The following is a 24854-nucleotide window of genomic DNA, read 5'->3' on the forward strand; positions in this document are numbered from 1 at the left end:
CGATTGATAGAACAAGACGCCTCTACGGTTGACCAGGTGCCCTGAGCCGCTTGACTCTGACAAACTGCCCCCCCCAGCCAGAGAGATTTGCATCCGTAGTCAGAATCACCCAATCCAGAACCTCCAAGGCTACCCCCCACATGAGGTTGGGTGTGTGCAGCCACCAAGACAGACTGTACCTGGTCGAAGTGGGGAGAAGAACAGGCTGGTGATACTTTGCCGACACTGGACTCCACTGGGCCAGCAGAGCCCTCTGAAGATGCATATGAGTAAAGGCCCACGGCACCAGATCCAATGTGGAAGTCATGGAACCAAGGACCTGCAAAACATCCCAAGCTCTGGGGACTCGCAACTGCACCAAGCGCTGAATCTGAGATTGTAGCTTACGCACTCTCTCGTCCGTTAGAAAGACTCTTCCTTGGCTTGTATCGAAAAATGCTCCCAGATACTCCAGAGTTTGGGATGGAACTAGGTGGCTCATGGCCAAATTCACCACCCAGCCTAATGACCGCAAGGTTCGAAGTACCACTTGCACTGCTGTAGGACAACTGGCCTCCAACTTTGCCCAAATGAGCCAATCATCTAGATAAGGATGGACAAGGACACCCTGCCGCCGAAATGCCGCCGCAACGACCACCATAACCTTGGTAAAGGTATGAGGCGCCATGGCCAAACCAAACGGGAGCGCTTGAAACTGGAACTGCTGCCCCAAGACCATAAACCTCAGGTAGCGTTGATGGTCCCGGGAAATGGGAATGTGGAGATACGCTTCCGTCAAATCTAACGATGCCAGGAATTCCTGGGTGCTTACTGCTGCTATCACAGACCGCAACGTTTCCATCTGAAAACGGGGAACTTTCAACACCACGTTCACTCACTTCAAATCGAGAATGGGGCGAAAGGCTCCCTCCTTCTTCGGAACCACAAAGTAAATCGAATACCGACCCGTTCGAAGTTCATCCGGAACCACGGCCACCAAGCGCTGCAACCTGTGCAAAGTCTCCCGCACTGCCCTGCGCTTCTGCAGTGAGCCACAGGGGGGTATGAGGAACAGGTCGTGGACCGGCTGAGAAAATTCTAAGGCGTAACCATACCCTATCACACTAAGTATCCACTGATCCTAGGTGATTTTGGCCCACTCCTCGTAAACCCACGCAAGCCGACCTACTATAAAAGGAATGGCGGAGTGGGCTGGCCTCCCTTCATTGTGCCGATTTTGGACTAGAGAAGCCGGTATTGCTGGGGGCTCTGAAGGGCCAACGTCCTCCTCGAAAGGACTGCCCCCAGGACTGACCTCTGTGTTGCCGACGCAGTGCGTGGTTGCCGAAACCTCCAAGTGTCCCGAAAACTCGGCCAGGGGGAAAACTCGTCTGCCCCGAGGCTTGTCCTCCGGTAAGCGAAGCACCTTAGTGTCTCCTAATTGCTTCACGATCTGATCCAACTCCTTGCCAAATAAGAGGTAACCCTTAAACGGTAAAGACACCAGCTGGGTCTTAGATGAAACCTCTGCAGACCATTTATGAAGTCAGAGGAGGCGCCTTGCGGAAACTGCAGCCCCCATAATGCGGGAAGACGTTTGTACCACATCATACAATGCATCTGCCACAAATGCAATGGCCGTTTCCAACTGGTTTGCCTGAGCTGCTTGCAAACCCCCAAGCGTTGGATCCTCCTGGGAACGCTGTACCCAGCGTAAGTATGCCCACTGCATGAGGCTGGAACAAATAGCCGCGCAGAGACTCAAAGCCGAGACCTCAAAAATCCTTTTGAGATGAATCTCCACCTTGCGATCCTGAACATCCTTCAGAGCTGCCGCTCCCTCTAACCGGAATGGTCATCTTCTTTGTGACGGCGGACACCGCGGCGTCCACCTTAGGGAGTGCAAATAATTCCAGGGCCTGCTCCGGCAAGGTATAAAGCTTGGCCATGGCCCTACCAACCTTCAAGCCTGCATCCAGATTATCCCACTCCTGATCCACCAACTTTTTAATGGACTCATGATATGGGAACTCGGAAGGGGGGGCGTCGCGTGCCCTCCAAAACTGGATCCGCACCGTCCTTGCGTGGGTCATCAGGTGAAGGCTGGAGACCCAGCTCCCTCCACCGCAGGCCCGGGATCGAGATCATCACTTTGGCTGGTGTCCGCCACGTCTGGGTCTGCTGTCCGATTACCAGAAAGCGATGCCCCTAGGCTGGAGGCATTTTCCTGTGGTGCCGCAGTAGGCAAGTGCAATATTCTAGCGGTCGCAGTACCTACCTGCGAGGCCCCCTGCCTGCCTGGATCTGAGCCAGAGTCGGCAGCGACCTGTCTGGAGAGAAACCAATCTCCGGGAGCAAAGAAAGGAGGTGCTGGACCCCCTCGTCAGGCACAACACCTTCATGCTGTGCCAAAAAGGCCTTGTGCATAAGAAGCACAAATTCCGGCGAGAATGGAGCCGGGGCCCGCACACTGTCCGCATTCACCGAAAAAGGGCCCCCCCGGGAGCCTGCTGAGTCCTCCTGTCCCTCAACAGTACCTGGATGAACCGGGGAAAGAACCGGAGGAAAATCCCCCTCAGACCCCAAAAACGTGGGCCCGACCACTGGGGGATCCAAAATGGCCACCGTTCCTGCGGTTAACGCACCGGATAACTGCACGCGGACTGAACCCCTCAGAGCTGCAGGAGGAGAAGAAGAAACAACTTTCCTCCGTTTGGCAGGCACAGGGAGCTCCAAGGGACCCTCCCCCCCCCTGAATCGCAGACTGAACACAGACCGCGGCGATTCAGCTGCGCGGGAGTCACTCAACACTCGCAGCAAGCCACCTCCCTCACTATCACGTTGCCAGCGGCCTGATCAAGTAGAAAGCAAGAAATAGAAAAAAACGACGAAAAGACCTCCGAAACTACGCACGGGGGGGGGGGAGTGCCGACCTAAGCTGTCGTTCCTTCCTGCTCCTATGCTGCTGCCGTTTTTGGTTTTTTTTTCAACTTTACTGCTCTTAAAGCAGCCTCACTGTAAATTCCTACTCCCAGCACTGAAAAGAGCTGTCCAGCTCAATTCAGCAAGAGAATTAAAATAGGAGAGGAAAGTGAGGAAACAAAATAAGAAGCCAACATGTGAAAGGGAGGGATCTGGATCACCAGATGTGCACCTCACAGTTACCTGGGAAGCAGGCTTACAAAAGGGTCACCGACCCCCAGCCCGTCTGCCTCAACCAAACAGGGTAGGGGTCCCTCATGAGAAACCCTGACCCTGGGAGGAAGGCTCGGAGCAAAATCAAAAAGAAAAATACTGGCCCAAACTGCAGGTTTATGCATCAGTCACCAACTGCTGGAGACAGAGAAATACTGAGGAACTGCAGGTGGCATCAGGGTATATAAAGCAGTGCCAGTTTTACTTTCTCTGTCTCCACCTGCTGGCACGGATGAATAAACCCAGGAGTCTGGACTGATCCGGGTACGTACAAAGAACTCATGCTCCTGACATTTCTCCAGCTCTTGACCTCTGCTACTGTGCCTCCACCTTGCCCACACCCCCGTAACATATAAGATGGTATCGACGAGAGCATTTCAGCTTCCTGGACCATGCAATGATGTTTCAAGAAATGCTGAGCAGAAATGGGGTCCACATACAGAAAAAAGGGCACAGCGCCTTCCAATGCAGACTGGTAAACCTATTAAGGGCTTTAAACTAGGATTGTTGGGAATGGGTGAACAAAACCCCAAGGAAGTAAAACAAATACTTATATAAAAATGGGAAAAATGGCAATAACCAGAAAGCTACGTCCTGTAATGCTCATAATATGGGAAATAAAGTCCTGAATCTAGAGGCAGCCATGGAAGAAACAGTCTGGATGTAGTGGCTATCATGGAGACCCGGGACCCGGAAAACCACGACTGGACTATAGTTATACCTGGCTACAGTCTATTCAGCATGGACTGGGTAGGAAGGAAGGGAGGGAGGGGGCATAACACATATACAGGACAGAATTGCTGGGCTTACAAGGAAAGGATAAACTGGACAGAGGGAATGGCACATTATTTATACTGGTGTACTATACAGACAGGAGACATGGATAGAGATTTAATGGAAGACATTCACAAAATTGCTATAAGGAGGATTTCAATCTACCAGAAGTTGATTGGGGCATCCCAGTTGCAGTGGCTTCAGGAAGCAGGAGGATCTGTTCTGTCACTTGGTATCAGAACCCACACAGGAAGAGATGATACTGGATTTGATATACATGCAAGTTTATTTAGCTCCTCACCCACTAACATACAGGTTTCCCTCACTTCCAATCTTGTGGGTGTTTGATTAATGTGGTCCCGATCCTGCACTTCCCCAGTGAACCTGGTGCACCATCTTAAGACTTTCTGCATTCCTGCGGCTGCTCTCTGTGCCGCATCTCTGCTCCCCGTCTGAGATTCTCTTCCAACGCCCCTGAAATTACAAACATCGTTGTCTCCCTTCCTGCCAGGGGTTTAAACCCGTTCCCTTTCTGGAAAATGTAGATTCCTAGTTCCAGGCATCACAATGGTAAGACCTCTCATTTTACGGTGGTATCTGCCATTCGATGTTTCATTACAAAAAGATATACAAACATTTCCTATAAATACAAAGAAATAAAAGGGGTCACCTGCCAATCAAAAAAAACCAATTCTTATTTATTTTTATATTCCGCTTTTCAGCACTTCCGAGTGTACATGAAAGCAGATTACATTCAGGCACCACAGGAGGGTAACGTGACTTGCCCAAGGTCACCAGGAGCGACAGAACTAAGCTCTGCTCTTGTAACTAGCCCAATCTTCAGAGCCCCTCAAAGCATATGGGAAAGGGAAAATAGAACCAGCTAGATTTTTGTTTTGCTGTAAATTTTCACTAAAAGATTAACTTTACTGCATCTAGAGTGCAGACAAAAATCTGCACGACACACGTGGATATGGCCCTTGATTTGCTCTTATTTCTTAACAGTTTAAGCTAAAGCCTTGAGGATGAGATCACGATGTAGGCAAACGGGCAACGTTACCTGCAACAGCTTAAAAAATGCCTCTTTCACTTGCTCCTCGCTTCTATCCTTGATCTCTTTGGCGAGTTCCTGGAAGAAGGTACATAAGGCGCTAATGGCTTGCTGGGACTGAAAGAAACTTTCATCCTTCCCTTCCTTAAAGACATCAAAGCTGCAGATGGGAGGACTAGAGAGAAAAATAAAATCAAACACTTCTGTATTGTATAACACGACAGGAATGTTTTCTGCTCTTCAAAATAGAACAAATTCCCTTAATCAGCAAAGAGCTACAATGTGAGGAGACCAGCGCCGCGGCTGCTGCAGGAGCACTGATGCCTCCTGACAGCAAGACATACCCGATCATATACTCTTACTAAGACCTTTGTATGAAAAGCGCATTAAAATTAACATGTGTCACGATCAGGTCCCTCCGCTCAGCATGCTGTGGGGCTTTGCTGGGCTTCAGGCTTCTGGCTTCGCTCCTATGACACGTCTTGTCCCCTTGCACAGCTCAAGCATAGCGCTGCTATGGACTCCTCACAGCCTCTAGTCAGAGTGCCAGGCCCAGTCCTGGCACTCCCAAGCAGTACACAGAAAAAGGATCTTAATCAATAAGGAGTTTAATATGGTGCTGTAGCTCAGCGGCTGCAGCCTTATATTAATGCGGGGTTGTCCTTACAAGCCCCAGGGTACACAGCATTTAAAACACAATTCCCTTCCCGCCTGTCTCATACATCCATACAGCAATACAGGATTTACCATCCCCCAACCTCCTGGTTATTCCACCTCCATAGAGGAACAGCTGGAGCTTTCCTCTCCCCAGCTTACCTCCATCTCCTCCCCCAGAGACCCCGAGGAGCCGGGCTTTTGTGGCCAGGTCCACCACGGGAGCACGCCCTCTTCCTCAGCCTCCATAGATTCTGCTGAGTCATAGGGATCAGCCCCAATTTCCTCCACCTGTTCCTGCTCAGGCTCCAGCCAGGGGTCAGGTGTTGGTTCGGGGAACCTGGGAAGTGTAGTCTTTGCTACCTTCCTCAGCGCCCTCCGGTGGCTAAGTTTGGTACCACTAGCTTCTGCTCGGCTGTGTCTCAGCTGTTTCTGCCCCGGGCCAGGTCGTACTGCATCACACATGCTATGTAGAAAGACTCCCCTGACCACTTAAAACAACGTGCACTGTTTAGCTCATGTGCTAGGATGTTAAATATTAATGCACTGGCATTCACCAAACAAGTACATAGCATGCTAACTGGCCTCACGAGTCATTTATGTGCTATGTACTAAGAGCCCCTGAGCAGAAGCTAAATGTAATGCACATTTCCAACATTTTAAATTTAGTTTCTCAATAGTAAATGAGCACACTAGCAGTTTATTACTATCGGGCCGATTCAGTAAAAGTCGCGGGAGCGCAGGAGAGAGCACAGGCCACTCGCCTGTGCGCGCGATTCAGGGGGAAAGAAGATGCAAATTAGGGCCTGCGTCCCTAGTGCCTCGTATTTGACAGGAGCGACGGCGGTCAGCGGGTTTGAAAGCCAACACTCAATTTTGCCGGCGTCAGTTCTCAAACCCGCTGACAGCCAGGGCTATGTTAGATGCCGCAATGCTGAGTAGATTCCGCTCTGCCCAGCTGATTAACAGTCGAGCCTCTGCCGCCACTGGATGGCTCTTGGTACCTCCCTGGCGATTGATGTAAGCCACCGTGGTTGTATTGTCAGGCAGCACCTTGACCGACTTCCCCTTGACAATCGGGAGGAAGGCCTGTAATGCCAGTCGGACCGCTCTGGTCTCCAGGTGATTGATGGACCATCAAGCCTCCTCCGGAGACCCCAGACCTTGCACCGATTTCCGCAGACAAACTGCTCCCCAACCAGAAAGGCTGGCATCCGTGGTGACCACTGTCTAGTTGGGAACCACCAAGGGAACTCCCTGGGTCAAACTGTCCGAGATTAGCCACCAATCCAGACTTTACCGAGCAGACTCTGTCAATGGCAAGGACTAGTGGAACTGTTCGGAAACAGGATTCCAATGGGAGAGCAAAGCTGATTGCAAAGGACGCATGTGAGCGAAAGCCCATGGTACCAATTTCAGAGTCGAAGTCATGGAACCTAGAACCTGCAAGTAATCCCAAACCTTCGGAGGATGCTTGGAGGGTAACGCTCGCACTTGCCCTTGCAATTTGACCACACGGTTGGATGTTAGGAAAACTCTCCCCTGACGGGTGTCGAACAAAGCCCCCAAAAATTCCAAGGATTGGGAGGGGACAAGATGACTCTTGCCCATGTTCACCACCCAGCCTAGCGTAGTCAATAACTGCAGTACACGTTGGATCGCTAGCCGACAAAGTACTTCCGATTTTGCCCGAATAAGCCAATCGTCCAAATACAGATGCACTAACAACCCCTCTCTGCGGAGCTGAGCCGCCACCACTACCATTATCTTGGTAAACGTCCTGGGGGCTGTAGCAAGACCAAAGGGCAGAGCTTGAAACTGGCAGTGGTGACCCAAAACAGCAAACCTCAGAAACCTCTGGTGATCCGCTTGGATCCCGACGTGTAAATACGCCTCCGTCAGATCCAGAGATGCGAGAAACTCCCCCGGCCGAACTGAAGTAATGACTGACCGCAACGATTCCATGCGGAATCATGGAATGCGAAGACACCGGTCGACCTGCTTTAAATCGAGAATGGGCCGGAAGGACTCCTCTTTTTTTGGGACGATGAAATAAATGGAGTAACGTCTTTGACATTGAGCCGACCGGGGACCCGGAACAATTGCGCCGAGATCAAGAAGGCGCTGCAAGGTCTGCTTTACCGCCCCACGCTTCGCGGTGGATCCGCATGGGGATATCAGAAACTGTTAGTGCGGACGGCGTGCAAAATCTAAAGCGTAGCCGTGTTTTATCACAGAACCCACTGGTCCGAAGTGATCTTGGTCCACTCCTTGAAAAACAGAGACAGTCTGCCCCCGACCATCGGAACCAAGGAGTGGACCGGCTGCCCATCATTGGGTAGATTTTCCGCCTGGGGTAGACTTTTCCGGTACCGGAAAGGACGGGGACCAGGCTTGCGGCCGGGCAGCATTTTGCCAAAAGAACGAAGTGGCCATTCGAAGCGCTCGAGACCTGCGACCCCCACGAAAGCGGAATCTAAACGAAGAAGATCCTCTCAACCAAGGTCTGTCTTCAGGCAGCCTGTGAACCTTATTCTCGCCCAAAGACTGAATCATATCCTCCAGTTCTTTGCCAAAGAGCAACTTGCCCTTAAAAGGGAGAGACCCTCAAATGGGATTTTGAAGACACATCTGCAGACCAGTTTCATAACCACAACAATCTTTGTGACCGCGGACACTGCCGCATCCACCTTCGGCACCCAAAGCCGCCTCTGGCAGAGGATAAAGCTTCTCCATTGCCTTTGTAACTTTCAACCCCAAATCTGGGGTGTCCCATTCCCTAAATAGGAGATCCGTAGCCGAAAAACAGAAAGAGAAGGATGTAGGCGGACCTCGCAGGCCCAATAAAACAGGATCCATAGACCCCAAATGAGGTTTGGCCGAAGGCGCCTCAATCCCTAATTCCCGCAGTATGGCGGGAATGAGAGGGCCCAGTTCCTCCTTGCAGAACAGGCGGACGACTTTAGGGTCATCCACTTCGATGGCCTGGGACCCTCGGCCAGCACTCTGCTGTTGGTCCCCATTCCCCTCTACCCCCCTCAGGGGCTGGGTTAGAATATCCTGACCATCCGGATCTACATCCTCCGAGGACGTGTCCTAATCCTCCTGCGGAGGTATAGTCCGGAAAGGGCGCTTAGATTTGGGGGACCCCCCCCATCCCTCAGACTGGGGCCGCTTCTTAGGCTGAGAAAGTGGGACAGAAATTCCCCCCGTCAGCCACGTGCTTCTTACTGATCTTCCGGGCCTTAAAGACCTTATGCATTAACAACACAAAGTCTGATGTAAAAGGTGAGGAAAAATAATCAGAATCAGTATCTGGGATCTCCCCCTGTGCAATTGAGACCGGGACGACAGGAGAGTTAGGCCGCAGAGCCGGCTGCTGAGGCAATAGCGGCGGCGGGAGATTCCCCTTCCCCTCCACTAGCTGAGCCGATGTGGAGAAGGAGGTCAAAATGGCGTCATTTCCCGCGCTCAGCGGAATCGGCAGGGGTGAAGAGAGCAGCAGGGCTGCAAAGCCCATCGAAACAGCCCGACCCCAAAGAACAACCCCTACCGGGGGCATCGGAGGTTCCCTCGCTGCTGGGGATACCATCCCTTGAGAGACGCCCGTGAACGGAGCCCCACGCCCGACAGGCTGCCCTGCGCGGCATGATTAAGTAAGAGAGAAAGTTAAAACTGAAAAAATAAAGAGCGGCAAGGTAGCCCGCTCCCGAACCGCCGCGGCAAAAAAGGTAAGATATATGTTTTGTTTTTTTTCTAAGGTTTTTTTCAAACCTTTGTCAGAACCCGCAGGTTCTGGTGCTGAGGTGGTCCTGTTGGAGTGAGTGATCTGGGCTCCCTGGTATCACCCCAAGCTCTGGTGCACTAGTGGAAAAGAAAGGAAAATTAGTTTCTTACCTGATAATTTTCGTTCCTGTAGTACCTAGGATCAGTCCAGACTGCTGGGTTATGCCTCCCACCTCTCCTCCAGCAGATGGAGTCAGAGAAAAGCTGAAAAGCACCCCCTAGATATACTGGTGTGCCACCTGCGATCCCTCAATATATAGAATATCAAAGTAGAATGAAACAAATAAACATCCACTGCTGCTGAATAGTTAACACTCAACCAGTGGCTAGACCAAGTAGGTATATTGCTTTGAAGACACAACAAACCTGTCTTCCTATATGAACATAGAAAACCCTGTAAAATGTGCCAGAAACTACGCAGCAACACGTATACCAAAAGTCTGCAGCTGCAGGAACTGTAAGGAGACAAAGTAACAGAAAGAAATAAGAGTGGACTCTCCAGTAACAAACAGACTTGGGCGGGCATCTGGACTGATCCTAGGTACTACAGGAACGAAAATTATCAGGTAAGAAACGAATTTTCTTTCCCTGTACGTACCAGGATCAGTCCAGACTGCTGGGATGCACCCGAGCCACCTTAAATGGGGTGGGACCCAGAGAGTCCCGCTCGAATCACACTGCTACCAAAAGAATCCGCCGACGGATCATGAACATCCAATCGATAATGTCTACCGAATGTGTGTAAGGACTTCCAAGTGGCCGCCCTGCAAATCTCTTGAGAAGACACAAACTGAGTTTCAGCCCATGATGCCGCCTGAGAACGAAAAGAGTGAGCCTTAAGCCCATCCGGTACAGGCCGTCTGCACCCAATGTATGCGGAAGCAATCGCGCTTTTCAACCAGCGGGCGACAGTAGACTTGGAAGCCTGAAGATCCTTCCTGGGATCATGCCACAAAACAAATAGATGATCCGACCGTCGAAAATCGTTAGTCACCTCCAAGTACCGCAGAAGTGCACGACTGACATCCAAACATCTCAGATCCCGACCTTGAGAAGATCGGATATCCTCCTCAGAAAAGGCAGGTAATTCCACTGCCTCATTGACGTGGAAGGCCGAAACCACCTTAGGCAAGAAAGAAGGTACCGTGCGTAGGGATACCCCGGAATCAGAAATACGCCAAAACGGCTCCCTGCATGACAATGCCTGAAGTTCTGAAACGCGACGCGCTGACGAGATAGCCACTAGAAATACTGTCTTGAGAGTTAAATCCTTCAAAGTGGCCCTCTTGATAGGTTCAAAAGGTGAAGCACAGAGAGCACGGAGAATCAAATTAAAGCTCCAGGATGGACACAGAGCCCTCACCGGGGGGACGAAAATTCCTAACCTCATGTAAAAAACGAACAACATCCGGGTGGCAGGCAAGAGAAGAATCATCAATCCTGCCCCCCTCAGACAGCCCAGGGCCGCTACCTGTACACGAAGCGAACTATAAGCTAATCCCATCTTCAAACCGTCCTGTAAAAACGCGAGAATATGCCTCAATGAGGCCTTCCGTGGAGACAGCTTTAATCTACCGCACCAGGAGTCAAATACCTTCCAAACTCTAGCATAGGCGAGAGACGTCGAGGTCTTGCGTGCCCTAAGGAGGGTGGAAATCACCGCTTCTGGGTAACGTTTCTTTCTCAGCTGTCTCCGCTCATAAGCCAAGCCGCTAGACAAAAGTGATCCGCCAAATGGAAAGATACTGGGCCCTGACGCAGAAGATTCGGGAGATGACCGAGACACAACGGACTGTCTACCGCCAGGTTGACCAGATCCGCAAACCCCGGCCTTCTTGGCCACTCTGGGGCCACTAGAATTACCAGACCCCGGTGGGATTCTATGCGTCTTAAAACCTTTCCCCACTAGGGACCATGGGGGAAACACATAAAGGAGGATGCGTGGAGGCCATGGAAGTACCAGCGCATCCACCCCTTCCGAACCATGTTCTCTCCTTCGACTGAAGAAACGAGCCGCTTTGGCGTTTAGCCGAGTCGCCATTAAATCCAAGCGCGGGGTTCCCCAACGTCGAGTGATGAGATGTATCGCCTCGGCCGACAGCTCCCACTCTCCTGGATCCAGGTGTTGTCGACTGAGAAAATCTGCCTGAACATTGTCCACGCCTGCGATGTGGGAGGCCGCGATGCGGGTCAGATTGCTTTCCGCCCAGTCCATCAACAAAGTCGCTTCAGCCGCCACCAGGCAACTTCTTGTGCCTCCTTGCCTGTTTATATATGCCATGGTGGTTGCGTTGTCCGATAGAATTCGCACCGCCCGACGGTGCACCATCGGGAGGAGTTGACGCAAGGCCAGCCGAACCACCCTGGTCTCCAAGCGATTGATGGACCATGTGGCCTGTCGAAGGGACCATCGTCACTGACTTACTGCCCCCCACCCGGATAGACTGGCATCTGTCCTAACAATGATCCAAGGTGGAGGTTCCAAGTCCACCCCCTGAAGGAGATGGTCTGGTATCAACCACCAACTGAGGCTGGGTAACCACGCTCCGGCAAGGGCAATAGCATGTTGTAGTCTTCTGATTTGGGATCCCAGCGGGACAGCAGCGTCCTCTGCAAAGGGCGGATATGAGCAAAAGCCCAAGGAACCATTTCCAGAGTAAAAGCCATATGCCCAATGACCTGTAAATAATCCCAGGCCGTAGGCAATGGCAGCTCCAAGAGGTTCCGCACTTGAGCCATTAAATTGACCGTCTGTTGGCGAGGAAGGAACACTTTGTCCTCCGAGGTATCGAACCGTGCTCCCAGAAACTCCAGTTGCTGAGTTGGGGCTAGATGGCTCTATGGGAAGTTGATTACCCAACCTAGCGCCTGTAGCTGCTCCAACACTGACTGAACCGCTAGCTTGCACAGAGCTTCCGACTTGGCCCGTATGAGCCAATCGTCCAGATAGGGATGCACTAGTATCCCTTGGCAGCGAAGAGAAGCCGCGACCACTACCAATACCTTGGTGAAAGTTCTGGGGGCTGTCGCCAAACCGAACGGCAGGGCGCAAAACTGATAATGGTCCCCTAGAACTATGAACCTCAGAAATCTCTGATGACGCTCCTGGATTCCAATGTGGAGATATGCCTCGGTTAGATCCAAAGAAGCCAAAAATTCTCCCTTGTGGACGGCCGCAATAACAGACCTCAGTGTCTACATGCGAAAACGCGGAACGCACAAGGCTCTGTTGACCTGTTTCAAGTCCAAGATTGGTCTGAACGTTCCTTCCTTCTTTGGAACCACGAAGTAAATGGAATACCGACCGGTCCGACGCTCGGCAGGCGGAACTGGGACCACAGCTCCCAGCGCCCGTGAACGGTCCAATGTCTGTGCAATAACTTGCTGCTTTGCCGGAGGACCGCAGAAAGACACAAGAAACAGATCTCGGAGTGGGCGAGCAAAATCCAAAGCGTAATTGTGACTTATAACATCGAGGACCCACTGGTCCGATGTTATCTTGACCCATTCCTCCCGAAACAGGGACAGGCGACCCCCGAGTAATGGAACGGAGGAATGGGCCGGCGCTGCTTCATTGTACAGTCTTATTGGGGGTAAAGGCATGCGATGCCCCCGAACGTTGAGGCCTTCTGCTACGAAAGGAGTGCGTCCAAGCTTGCGACCGAGACGCCTGTTGTCTCTGTGCGGAGGAAACACCCCTCCCCGCACAGAACAGTCGTTGACCACGGAAACGGCCTCTGAAGTTCCCAAAAGTACGAAACTGCTTGGGTGAACTGGTACTGGGACCACCAACTTCAAATTAATAAGGCACTTGACAGTCGCTGTTACCACTTCCCACTGAACAACAGAGAGAGAGACCATAAAAACATCTGTGAGCAAATGAGTAAATTCTAAATCGCAGTAGTTCAGAATGATTTCCAGGACCCACTGATCTGAAGAAATTGGCCCATTTCCAATAAAACCTGTTTCTGGCACCGGGGACTCACTGGCAAGCTCTGGAGGAGCCAGCTACTGAGGGCCTATCCATACCTCCTTTCTCAGAGCGAAGGAACTGGAAGAATGCCCTGTCTCTGTCTACATAAATCTTGGAACCTATTATAGGCTGACAAAGACTGAGAAGAACTTAGAGGCCTATCCTCTGACAATCTTAGAACCTTAGTCACCCCATGCTTTGGCCATTTTTCTCTAGGTCCTCACCAAACAATAGCTGTCCCTTAAAGAGCAATTTAATTAAGCTGTACTTAGAAATGGAATGCGTCATGCCATCATCACAGCAAAAGTCTAACTATAATAAAAGGATGCATCCACAAGGAATGCGCATCCAGCTCCAACTGAAGAGCGTTTTCTACTTCCTCTTGCACTCTCTGTGCCAGTTGAAAACCAAACACAGCTACTATACAGCTACAGGCTGCTTTAAAATGGACTCAATTCTCCTACCCTGAGTGTCCTTTAGAGCTGCCCCCTCTTCCACCAGAATGATAATCCACTTGATCACTGGACAGACCAACACATCCACCTTGAGAAATCTCAAATTATCCCTTTCCTGAGAAAGTAGAAGATAAAGTTGGCCAATGAGTACTCAGGGATTAAGACATCAACCTGGCCAGCTCTTTCCTATGGAGCAGCCGCACTATATAAGAACCATCATCCCCCTTCCTAAGGGCACCAGAGCGGCCTTTTGATTCCCCCAAAGGAGTTCTCCAACCCAAAGCAAAACTCTTCCTTTAACATCCTGCCTTCTCCCTCTTGGAGTCTCTTCTTGCCTGAGGACCCTGATCCAGAAAGTGCAGAAAACCCTGGAGCGGAATCCAATACTGAACTCTTCCCATCTCAAATGCCTGCTGCATGTACTTGAAGAACTCACCCACCCAGGCCAAAGAGGAATCTAAGGGAGGAAAAGACAAGAAGAAACCTTTCAAGGCTGCAGCTACCACAGAAGAGCCCCCCGAAGTCTTCCTCGCAGCCTGCCTAATTGGTAAGAGAGGAGCAGGATCCAAGATGGCCACTTCTCGCAATTCCGGAGGAGAAAATTCAACTACTCGCAGTAACTCAGGACCCCTGAAAAACAGCTTTCACCCGTCTAAAAAGATCCTCTCCCGCAATCACACACCTACGGCAAAGCCTGAGTTCTCCCAGGTTACAGCGCAGACACAGCCCGTGCTTTTTCTCTGCCACAGTCACCGATAGAGCTTTCTCCATAGACTTCCACAAACCGCCCTTCAGCCAAATACTACTGGGGCCTGGGGAGAAAGAAAGAAACTTGCATGCCCTGCCTGCTCTCAAGTCCACGCTGTCCCAACCATGTTGGCTACCGATTGCCTTTGTAAAGGGATACCCAGAGTAGGCTTTCATCTCCAGAGCTGCCCCAAATCTTTAAACTAAATTCCTCCCCAGCAATGGCAGCGCTCAACTGGAGGGGAGAGAGCAGAGCATGTGGCTTTTACCTCAGGAGCTGCCAGCAATTTCCACCCCGGTCAGCCTATCCAGGCCTCAGTCCAGACCATGGGATGCGAACAGGAGAGAATACTGACAGGCTCGGATCAGCACAGATTTATGTAAGGGATAACACCACTTTTGTTCCCTGTCTCCATCTGCTGGCCATTGGGTGTAATTAGTTCATCTGCACTGGTCAGACTGGTTGATGAGGAATATGTTATTTCTGATTTCTTAGCCCAAATAGATCAGTTGGCTTCACTGTATGACACATCAACTTGCATGGAAGCTCTGTAGGGTACAGGAATATTACAGGGGAAAAGTTTAATAAAAAAAAAGAGAGAGACAAGACCAGGACCATATAACTGGTATAGGCTGGAAGTTACTAGTTTCTCACCTGCAAATCTAATGACAAGCACTGTGTTGCTACCATGCATAGTGCCCTCTACAGATTTATGGTGGGATGGACTTGCAGCAGGTAGTTCAACTTTTTCTAATGTTGCAAAAAGGATCCAATCTTAGTCCTCCTCCCACAGTGTGAATGCCAGCTTTTACAGTTGCCTATCTGCAGAAACCTTGCAACTACCAGCTCACATATGATCTTTTATTAAACTTAGCTACTGTACAATAAAAATAGGTCATAAAAGCTCAGCATGTGCTCCTTTTGTAGATATTATCAGACAGCATAATACAAATGTTGGCTAATCGTCCAAGGACACCTGCACAGAATACACCTGGAACTTCTTATTAGTAAACTGCACAGCCCCATATCCCCACCAGCTGTCCAATTAACTTGGAAGAGGAAGATTTCAAGGTCTGCCCTTCAGACTGCAGCTCCTCACACCTTACCAGGCCGGTTCTAGTGAAGTAACAAGGGTACCAACCTCAGCACAATTCCTTCGTGGATTCTGCGGTACATGTAACACTCCACATACAACCATGGGGATGTAAACCAGCTAGGCTGCTCCTCGGCACTCAGTAACGTCTGCTGGTATTCCAGATACTGGTTCCACAGCTCTGTATCAGGAAGGGGATCCGTTAACAGAAGCACTGCTTTGTCCGTTTGCAGCTCATTTCGTAGTTTAGAAAAGGCAGCAATGGCTTTTTTTTCTGCTTCCATGCCTTCCTACGATACAGTAAAGCAAAGCATTATTGCAGTCTTCAGCGAATTTCATGGAGCTCTCATCCCTTTGAAGACATTTTCCCTGCAGGAGACAAAAACAATCTAAAGGCCCGATTTGCTAAGGCTTTTTTCCCCATTCTGTGTCTGTGTGGAAAATGTTTAGTAAATGAGGCTGTAAGGCAGAAGTCGCTGTATCCTGAAAGAGTCTCTCTGCCTGCGCCTGATGTGAGAGAGGAGGTTACTGGCAGAACAGCAGACACACACGCTCTGGCCATTCTAGGTTACCCATTTTCCTCATTGCTTTCCTACCATCGTCCCATAGCAACATTTACTTGTCCCAAGCTATTGCAGTGGGGATTTCTGATACCTTCCACCAAATTACCAATTAATTGTCCTAGAAAGTAGTCTGCTCAGCACCAAAAAGAATTAAATCAGTGGAAATCAGAAAAGCTTCCACGTGAAATTCCAAAATTCAGAACACTTCATTCCCCCACATTTTATCATGGACGGGGAACTGAAAGACCCTCTGGACAGTCAGGTCCTGGCAGGAATGTGTCGCACTAAAAAAAAAAATACTAGAAATGTGGAAAAAGTTAGAAAATGCTCGTTAAATGTTTCTATTAATTGCTTTTTGCAGTATTTCACATTAGAAAGTAATCAGCTGTTAGCTACTCCAATTATTTTAAAAACTTTGACCCAGGACTGTACAGGGGATGCATAAGTTCTGACAGAATTTTAAAAAAATCATGTGGAGAAGTTTCCTGAAAAATAAGATGTGGTTGTTCTGCCTCATGACCGTCTCAGTCACTTTTGCTGCCTTATTTATAGGACAGTTTTCAAAGGAAAAAATTAACGATATTTTTAGTCAATCACAAAGAAATAGTCCTGCCAAAAGTCAGAGTGGAAGTCGGTGATAGAGCAAGTCCCAGGACCTCTCCTGAATAAAGCTGGCTGCTCTACTATTTAATCCACACAAAACAAGGTGCTGGAAACGGCAAAGAGAAAGCCTTACCTCTCCATATTCTTCCAAAAATTTACTTTTATTTCGATGCACTGTATCAATCACGCGAGTCAGAATCTGGGGTAATCTGTCTTTAACCGTAAAATATGCAAATGACCTAGAAAAAAAAAACAGCAATGCATCTGAACTCTTCATATCCGGTTGTATGACACGACAGGACATTTTCTGCTGAAAAAAATTAATGAGAAGTTTACAAATCTGTCTCCCAAAGGCTTCAGGCAACCAGCATCACACCAGGGTCTTGTGGAAAACTGCATTCGGATCTTTCAGTTTAGGATGATTCTGAGACACAGGGCCAGACGTACTAAAAAGGTTTCCCATTTTGTGTCCAAAGGAGAAAGAGCCCTTCATACCTTAGATTATATAACAGCCTTCATCTGGTATAAGAGAAGAACTGCACTACATTGCCGGGCTTTGTAATTATTCATCGTTTACCACCCTAACAGACTTGGCAGTGCAGTTGCCACACATGCACTGTCTGCCTGGATAATGCAATACATTCAGGGTTGCTCCATCTCAGCAGGATTGCAGATCACAGACTTGGTCGCAGCTCATCAGGTCAGAGCTATGCTTCTACTATTGCCCATCTTAGAGAAATACCCCTCTAATACTGTTACATCTTTCCTAGAAGCCATGTCTGGATTAGGGTGGCAACAACTAATCTCTGAACCTACTCATGTCAAAGGTAACACTTTAGACTTAGTTTTTTACAACCCTTCCTATATCACCATTCCTTCTGCTGACCTAAAAAACATTGCTATCACCTGGTCTGACCATCACTTGATTTCTTTTCCACTTTCTATCAGGGAAATCAAGGGTATTAAAAACCCTGTTAATCAAATAAAAAAAAAGGAAAGCTATCTCCCCTGAAGTTTTCCTAAATGAATTTGCCTTAAATCTACCTTCAGCTATAGCGGAAAATGTAGACAAATCTGTGGATGATTGGAATCACTCTATTGTAAAAACATTAGATACTGTTGCTCCTCTTAAAATAACAATGCAAAAAAAAAACAAACAACTGAAACCTAATCTTCCATGGTACAATAGTAAAACATGTCTTTTGAAAACCACTCTTAGGAAAAAGGAACGTCTGTGGATGAAACAGAAGAGCATTAATGCAAAAAACGAATTCCACAGCACCTTAAGATTATACAGAAATGAAGTTAACCAAGCAAGGAAACGTTATTACGCAAACAAAATAGCCTTGGCAAACAACAACCCTGCCACATTACTTAATATAGTGAAATCCTTAACTACACCTTGCTCAACAGAAAATCAAGAAATAAATAATGACATTTGTGAACAAATTGCAAATTCTTTTCGAAAAAAAGTAAATAATATAACACAGGAATTCTCTACCTTACCCCAATTACAAGCAAAAACATGTAATTGCTGAATGGACGGAGTTTCATGCTATCACACCCATAGCTATCCAAAAAACTACAAGTAAACAAAAAGTATCAAACTCTCCAATAAACCCTTGTTCTGGCATCTTGTTTAAAAATATTGCCGAAATTTGCTCAGATCACTTATGCCAGATAATTAACCAATCTCTAATATCCGGGAAATTCCCTGATCTACTTAAACAAACTTCAGTATTGCCTATCTTAAAGAACAAGACTTCATCATTTATGGATTTCTCTAACCTCAGACCTATTGCCTCTCTGTCCTCACTAGCAAAAACCTTGGAGTCAGTGGTCTTATTCCAACTAAAAGATTACTTAGTGGAACATGATATACTAAACCCTAACCAACATGGGTTTAGAAAAGGGCATTCCACCGAGACCCTTCTTTTGTCTTCTTTTGATACATTTTTAAGAGGATTTGACTCTTACACTGATTTCATTGTGATATTTTTAGATATTTCGGCAGCTTTTGGTACGCTGGACCATAAATTTTGGTTTCTGTCCTCCAATATATAGGAATCCAATCTACAGTATTAAACTGGTTCGAAAGCTTTCTTACTAACCGTACCTGTCAAATTAATATCGGTTCCTGTTCTTCACAACCCTACACTCAGTCAACAGGTGTTCCCGAAAGGTTCATCACTATCTCCTATACTATTCAATATATATCGTCTACCTCTCTGTCAAATCCTATCATCACTAAACGTGCAATATAAAATTTATGCAGATGACATTCAACTATTTGTTCCTTATAAATCATCTTGGTCTGAGACTTTCTCTTTGATTCAACTTTACATCAAAACTATAGAACAATGGATGGCTCATAATCGTTTAAAATTGAATACAAAAGAAACAGAAATATTATTTCTCAGTTATATAGATAATCCTAGCAACGCCCCTCCTGCAAACATAACTTTAGGCAAAGACATTATTCCAATTACTAAACTAGCACGAAACTTAGGTGTTTGGATTGATACCAACTTAACATTAACTCAACACATATCTAAAACAGTAAAAAATTTGTTTTTCAAGCTACATGTACTAAAGCGACTTCGCCCTCTTCTGTTCTTTCGCGATTACCGATTAGTATTCCAGACACTGATTTTTGCCGGTTTAGACTACTGCAACGGGCTTTATCTGGGTTTACACGAAACTGTAATCAAACCTCTTCAGCTGATCCAGAACTCGGCGGCAAGGCTTCTTACGGCTACTCCCACGAGACACCACATTTCCCCCATTTTACAAAAATTGCATTGGTTACCTGTCAGATTCAGAATCCAATTCAAAATTCTCATGACAATACATTCTCTATTAAATAACTCAGATTCTATTTGGCTATGTTCTACACTAAGAGTACATAAACCTACCAGAGAACTTAGATCAGCGGCAAAAAAGTTATTAGAAATTCCATCAATTAAAAAGGCTGCTTTAAGTATTACCAGGCAAAGAGCCTTTTCAGTGGCCGGCCCCATTCTGTGGAATTCGTTGCCTGACCCCCTAAGACAAATTTCAAGCAGAAATTAATTTAAGAAAGCACTAAAAACCTATTTATTTACAGAAGCATTCAGGAAGATCGATCACACTCAGAAGTCACTAGCCCAGCTTCATTTATGGGTACTTAAACTTCAATTAATATCATTTTGATAGCTATGTTTGTGTATTTCTTCTTTTCTTTCTATATTTTTATTTAAAATAATAGTAAATTATTGCAATGTGTTTCTCTTGTTATAATTTTTTTTTAATTTTTATTTATATTGATCATGTAGTAGATTGTATTTTTATTCTAACTTTGTTTTATTATTTTAATCTTATTTGAATTATTTTGTTACTATCATTGTAAAACGCTTTGGTCAATCTTGTATTGGTAAAACGGTATATAAATATTTTAAATAAATAAATAAACATTTGCAAAACTGCAACTTGGTCATCAGTTCACATCTTTATGTCCCTTTATTGTTTAGATAACCTCTCAAGGACTGACTAACTTCTGACAAGCAGTTTTGTATAACCTGTTTTTGCAGGAATCTACTCTCCACTATAGGGTCCGGGTTGCTTTGCCAGTAATCAATCCACTCAAACCTCAGCTTGGGCCTTCTCATATGTAATGGCTAATTTGCCTTGCATATCAATGGAAAAAGCAAGTTTGCTTACCGTAAATGGTGTTTTCCGTAGATAGCAGGATGAATTAGCCATGGAATACCCACCCGCCTCCCTGGAATTGGACTGCTTTGCTAGTTTTAGCTATAATATAGATTGAGGGCTCACGAGGTAATGCCTGTGCAGGAACTCCCGCACATGCTCAGTAGAGCTCAAAGCTCTACCAGCTAGGAGAGATGAGTCTGTCTGGTGCCTCTAGATGATGTCACCCACATGCAATGGTTAATTCATCCTACTATGTATGGAAAACACAGTTTACGGTAAGAAAACTTGCTTTATCCTTTGAGCACTGAAGAGCTATCAATGAAAACCATTCAAACACTCGCTCAATCTGCATATACACAAACCCACATATATATTTGGTGAGAAGGGAAACTGGAAACAGAAGAATATGACATAAGGCCATCCAGTGTGTCCAGTTCTTACTATAGTAAATTTTGTCCTGCTGCTATTACGTAGAACAGTAGTTTCCAAACCTGTTCTGGCGTACCCGCTAACCAGTCAGATTTTCAGGATATCCTCAAAGAATATGCATGAGATTGATTTGCATGCAAATTATCTCATGCATATTCATTATGAATATCCTGAAAACCCAACTGGCTAGGGATATTCAAGGACAAGCTTGGGAACCACTGACTTAAAGAGTGACATCTAAAACTGGAAAAGGAATTTGAAAGAGAGAAACTGAACAGCCAAAGGGGCGTAAGAGCAAAACATATGCCAGCTTGTCACTGAAGGCCATGGGTCAGCTGTCTAGCATCTGCAGTTGCTCTTGCCAGAAATATAAATGTCAAAATCCCTTACTCATTGACTACTATAGCAATGTGAGATGTACCCAGCGCTGTACAATCCCTTCCCTATAGAACTTAAAATCTAGTCAAGACACACAAGACAACTCAGGAAAAATATTTATTAACTGGGTTAAAATCAACAAGGATATAGCTCAGGACAGCCAGGGTTTAAGATTTAAAAGCAGCTTTAAAAAGGTGGGATCTGAATATGACCAGAAAGGGAACATGACCCACCAGATGAGGAAGGCTGTTCCAGGCAGGTGTTATAGCAAGGTGGAACGTGCAGAGCAGGGAGTTTGACAACAGAATGACACAGATAAGAGCAGGTTTCCCCAGTGAACAGAGTTTGCCAGGAGGTGTTATAGATAGAAATACAAGAAGGGAGGTAATGAGGAGCTGCAGAGTGAATGCACTTAGAGCTTCAGCTTAAACAAATGAAGTACCCTTTTACTACATCAACTAATCAGGCTAAGGATTCGTCTTTATGAAAGCAAGGCAGCTATTGTTGGAATATATATCAAATATATATCAATTTTTCTATAATCACATTAAATATTGTTACAATTCATAAAATCAGGAATTTGCTTTATGACATTTAAAAGACTGAAACCCCTAAAATCATCTTATTTCGAGCATACAAGTTGAGAGATCACTCACTTAACTGGACACTACTTAATGGGGGGAGTCATTTCTCAGCCAACCAATGTGGACAATGCACTATCAAGTACCTCCATCATATACCAGCAGCTGAAGTGCTGATTTTGGCTCACCCACTCCCTTCAGCTGAATGAGAAACTAAGCTATGTCCCTGATTGCTGGCCACAATCTAGATGTGACCAGAGATTTTGCAGCTGTTATACTGGCAAATGTGTGTGGCTTTTTTTTTAACCAGTGTCCAATCAGGTGGTCACTCTCACCTGGCTGCTATGGCGCCGCCTGTTATTAGAACAGGAGAGATCACCATTAAAGGAAAAGCAAAACAAACCCTTTAAATTTGGCAGAGAGGGAACAGGGAACAGCCATTTTGCTGGCCCAGGAACTGACAACCGCAGCAGTTTATGCTTCAAAGTCAGCAGCTTCTGCAAAAAGGACAAAACACAACAAATGATGAAACCCATCAGCCTTATATTGAATCCACTTTTACCGTTCTTATACCAAGAGGTTCCCAAAACAGCTCCTGTCCCCACCCTCCTTTTTTTTTTAAGGGAAGGCGGTATATAACACAAAAATAAACAGATAATACAAAATAATGGTTCTTTCATGTATATTAAGTGAAACATTGGTCGATTTTATTTAAAAGGACATCAATCCCCCTGATACACAAGGATCCAGTTAGGACACTACACTACAGGGGCAAGTAAGTGTCTCTTAATAGTTGAGATTTGGGGTGTGAAGGACCAGCAGTGCTTGTTTGTTTCGGGGGTGGAGGCACTTAGAGAAGCACTGGCAGGCTGACAAGTGCCAGAAAGCCGCGTTGAGCACTGAAGGCAGCCCGCTCAGTGGCGAAGGGAGGTGGGCAAGGCCCCCGGACCCCTGCAGACCCTCCGGACTCTTTCCCTCACCCGCCGCAGGAGCAGAAGGGAGGCACTGGCAGGCAGCCGCTCAGACACTTCCTCCTTCCTCCCCTGCCAGGGCCCGATTGGCGCGCTTGGAACGACGTCATCCAAAGCGCGACACTGCGACCACCGAAGGGGAGGGGGCGCCTGAGCAGCTGCAGGGCCACGCTCTCCTCTTCTTGTTTTGGGAGAGGCGGGTGAGTGATTGAATCGGGGATAGTGGGGAAGGAGTGAGCGTACCCGGGATCGCATGGATGGGAGGGGAAGGAGAGGGAGTGAATGAACTGGGCAATGTCATGGAGGGGACCGGGGATAGTGGGGAAGGAGTTAGCGTACCCTGGATTGCATTGATGGGAGGGAGTGAATGAACTGGGCTGTGTCATGGAGGGGTCCGGGGATAGTGGGGAAGGCGTGAGCGAACCCGGCATCGCATGGATGGGAGGGGGAGGAAAGGGAGTGGATGAACTGGGCTATGTCATGGAGGGGTCTGGGGATAGTGGGGAAGGAGTGAGCGTACCCGGGATCGCATTGACGGGAGGGAGTGAATGAACTGGGCTATGTCATGGAGGGGTCCGGGGATAGTGGGGAAGGAGTGAGCGTACCCGGGATCGCATGGATGGGGGGAGGAGAGGGAGTGAATGAACTGGGCAATGTCATGGAGGGGACCGGGGATAGTGGGGAAGGAGTTAGCGTACCCGGGATTGCATTGATGGGAGGGAGTGAATGAACTGGGCTGTGTCATGGAGGGGTCCGGGGATAGTGGGGAAGGCGTGAGCGAACCCGGCATCGCATGGATGGGAGGGGGAGGAAAGGGAGTGGATGAACTGGGCTATGTCATGGAGGGGTCCGGGGATAGTGGGGAAGGAGTGAGCGTACCCGGGATCGCATTGACGGGAGGGAGTGAATGAACTGGGCTATGTCATGGAGGGGTCCGGGGATAGTGGGGAAGGAGTGAGCGTACCCGGGATCGCATGGATGGGGGGAGGAGAGGGAGTGAATTTACTGGGCAATGTCATGGCGGGACCACTGGCGTGTCTTTTAATCTCAATATCTAGCGCCTGCCATTGCGCGCATGGGAGGAGAGAGAGAGAAAATATGTGTGTGGTTGCAAGAAAGAGAGAACATGCCTATGTGATTATACGTGGGAGAGAGAGCAAAGTGTGTGTGTATGTGAGAGGAGAAAGTTTGTGTGTACATGAGAGAGGGAACCTGTGTGTATCTGCATGAGACCTTGTATGTATGAGAGAGAAGGATTATGTGTCTGCGTTTGAGGGAGTGCATGTATCTAAGAGTCAGCATATGAGAGAGAGGGAGTGTGCGCCTGTAAGAAATAGAGAGCTAGGCCCTAAATACTAGCAGAGTAACGCCTATTGGAGAAGTGGACCCCTAGTGCCGAAGGGTGATTGACACTGCCTGGTGAGCAAGTCCACTAGGCCCACCCCATCAGCTGGAGGAGAAATCCTCTGGTGGGACCTACAGGAGCTTCACTTATACCAGCCCCATTCCCCACAAGTTGAGACCTTGGGTTCCAGGGGCCAGCAAGACTTAAATTAGACCCCAGAGGAAGCCAAGAGAAGGGTCAAGGCAGGCAGCAGAAGGATGGAGACTAGGCCAACCTCAGGATCCAGTAAGTCAATCTGAGACAAACAGAATAGACAGGACCAACAGGATAAGCAAGGAAGGAACATGCAGGAAGTGGAACAAGAGCAGACAGGCAAGGAGCCGGACAACAAACAGAGCACAGAGGAGCAAGGTACAAGGCAGGAACAAGACCAGAATACCAACTCACACTGGATCAAAAGGGCAGCAGAAGATCTTTTGGTGAGGCGCTGGCTGATTGCAAGAGACTTCCTTATATATTCCTGGAGGATCTGACTTCATCAGCCAGCACCACAGGAAGTTCTATCCCAGGTCCTTGGAACAGCAAG

General features: G+C 47.7%; 3 protein-coding genes across 9 annotated transcripts in view; 2 read left to right on the plus strand and 1 right to left on the minus strand.

Annotated features, from left to right (window-relative positions):
• Positions 1–23066, minus strand: part of LOC115089219 (protein-glutamate O-methyltransferase-like) — a 36802-nt gene extending 13736 nt beyond the window's left edge. Inside the window, exons 1-5 of one of the 5 annotated variants that reach the window (XM_029597300.1) lie at positions 22933–23066; positions 22356–22449; positions 17008–17113; positions 15757–15998; positions 5009–5174 (exon numbers count right to left, since the gene is read on the minus strand). In XM_029597300.1, coding sequence (XP_029453160.1) covers positions 5009–5174; positions 15757–15998; positions 17008–17113; positions 22356–22393 — 552 coding nt within the window. In that variant the 5' untranslated portion in view covers positions 22394–22449; positions 22933–23066. Of the gene's footprint in view, positions 1–5008; positions 5175–15756; positions 15999–17007; positions 17114–22027; positions 22047–22098; positions 22119–22355; positions 22450–22932 lie in introns of those variants that run through there. The other 4 variants (XM_029597302.1, XM_029597301.1, XM_029597304.1 and 1 more) reach the window with 4 other exon arrangements.
• Positions 22709–24854, plus strand: part of RMND1 (required for meiotic nuclear division 1 homolog) — a 33435-nt gene continuing 31289 nt past the window's right edge. Inside the window, exon 1 of one of the 3 annotated variants that reach the window (XM_029597308.1) lies at positions 22709–22727. The gene's annotated coding sequence lies outside the window, so the exon portion shown is untranslated. Of the gene's footprint in view, positions 22728–22987; positions 23124–24854 lie in introns of those variants that run through there. The other 2 variants (XM_029597307.1, XM_029597306.1) reach the window with 2 other exon arrangements.
• The window catches only part of C4H12orf4 (chromosome 4 C12orf4 homolog), a 188578-nt gene continuing 186793 nt past the window's right edge, over positions 23070–24854 (plus strand). Inside the window, exon 1 of the mRNA XM_029597293.1 lies at positions 23070–23123. The gene's annotated coding sequence lies outside the window, so the exon portion shown is untranslated. The remainder of the gene's footprint in view (positions 23124–24854) is intronic.

Source organism: Rhinatrema bivittatum, chromosome 4 (assembly GCF_901001135.1).
Source record: "Rhinatrema bivittatum chromosome 4, aRhiBiv1.1, whole genome shotgun sequence".
Classification (NCBI taxonomy): Eukaryota; Metazoa; Chordata; class Amphibia; order Gymnophiona; family Rhinatrematidae; genus Rhinatrema; species Rhinatrema bivittatum.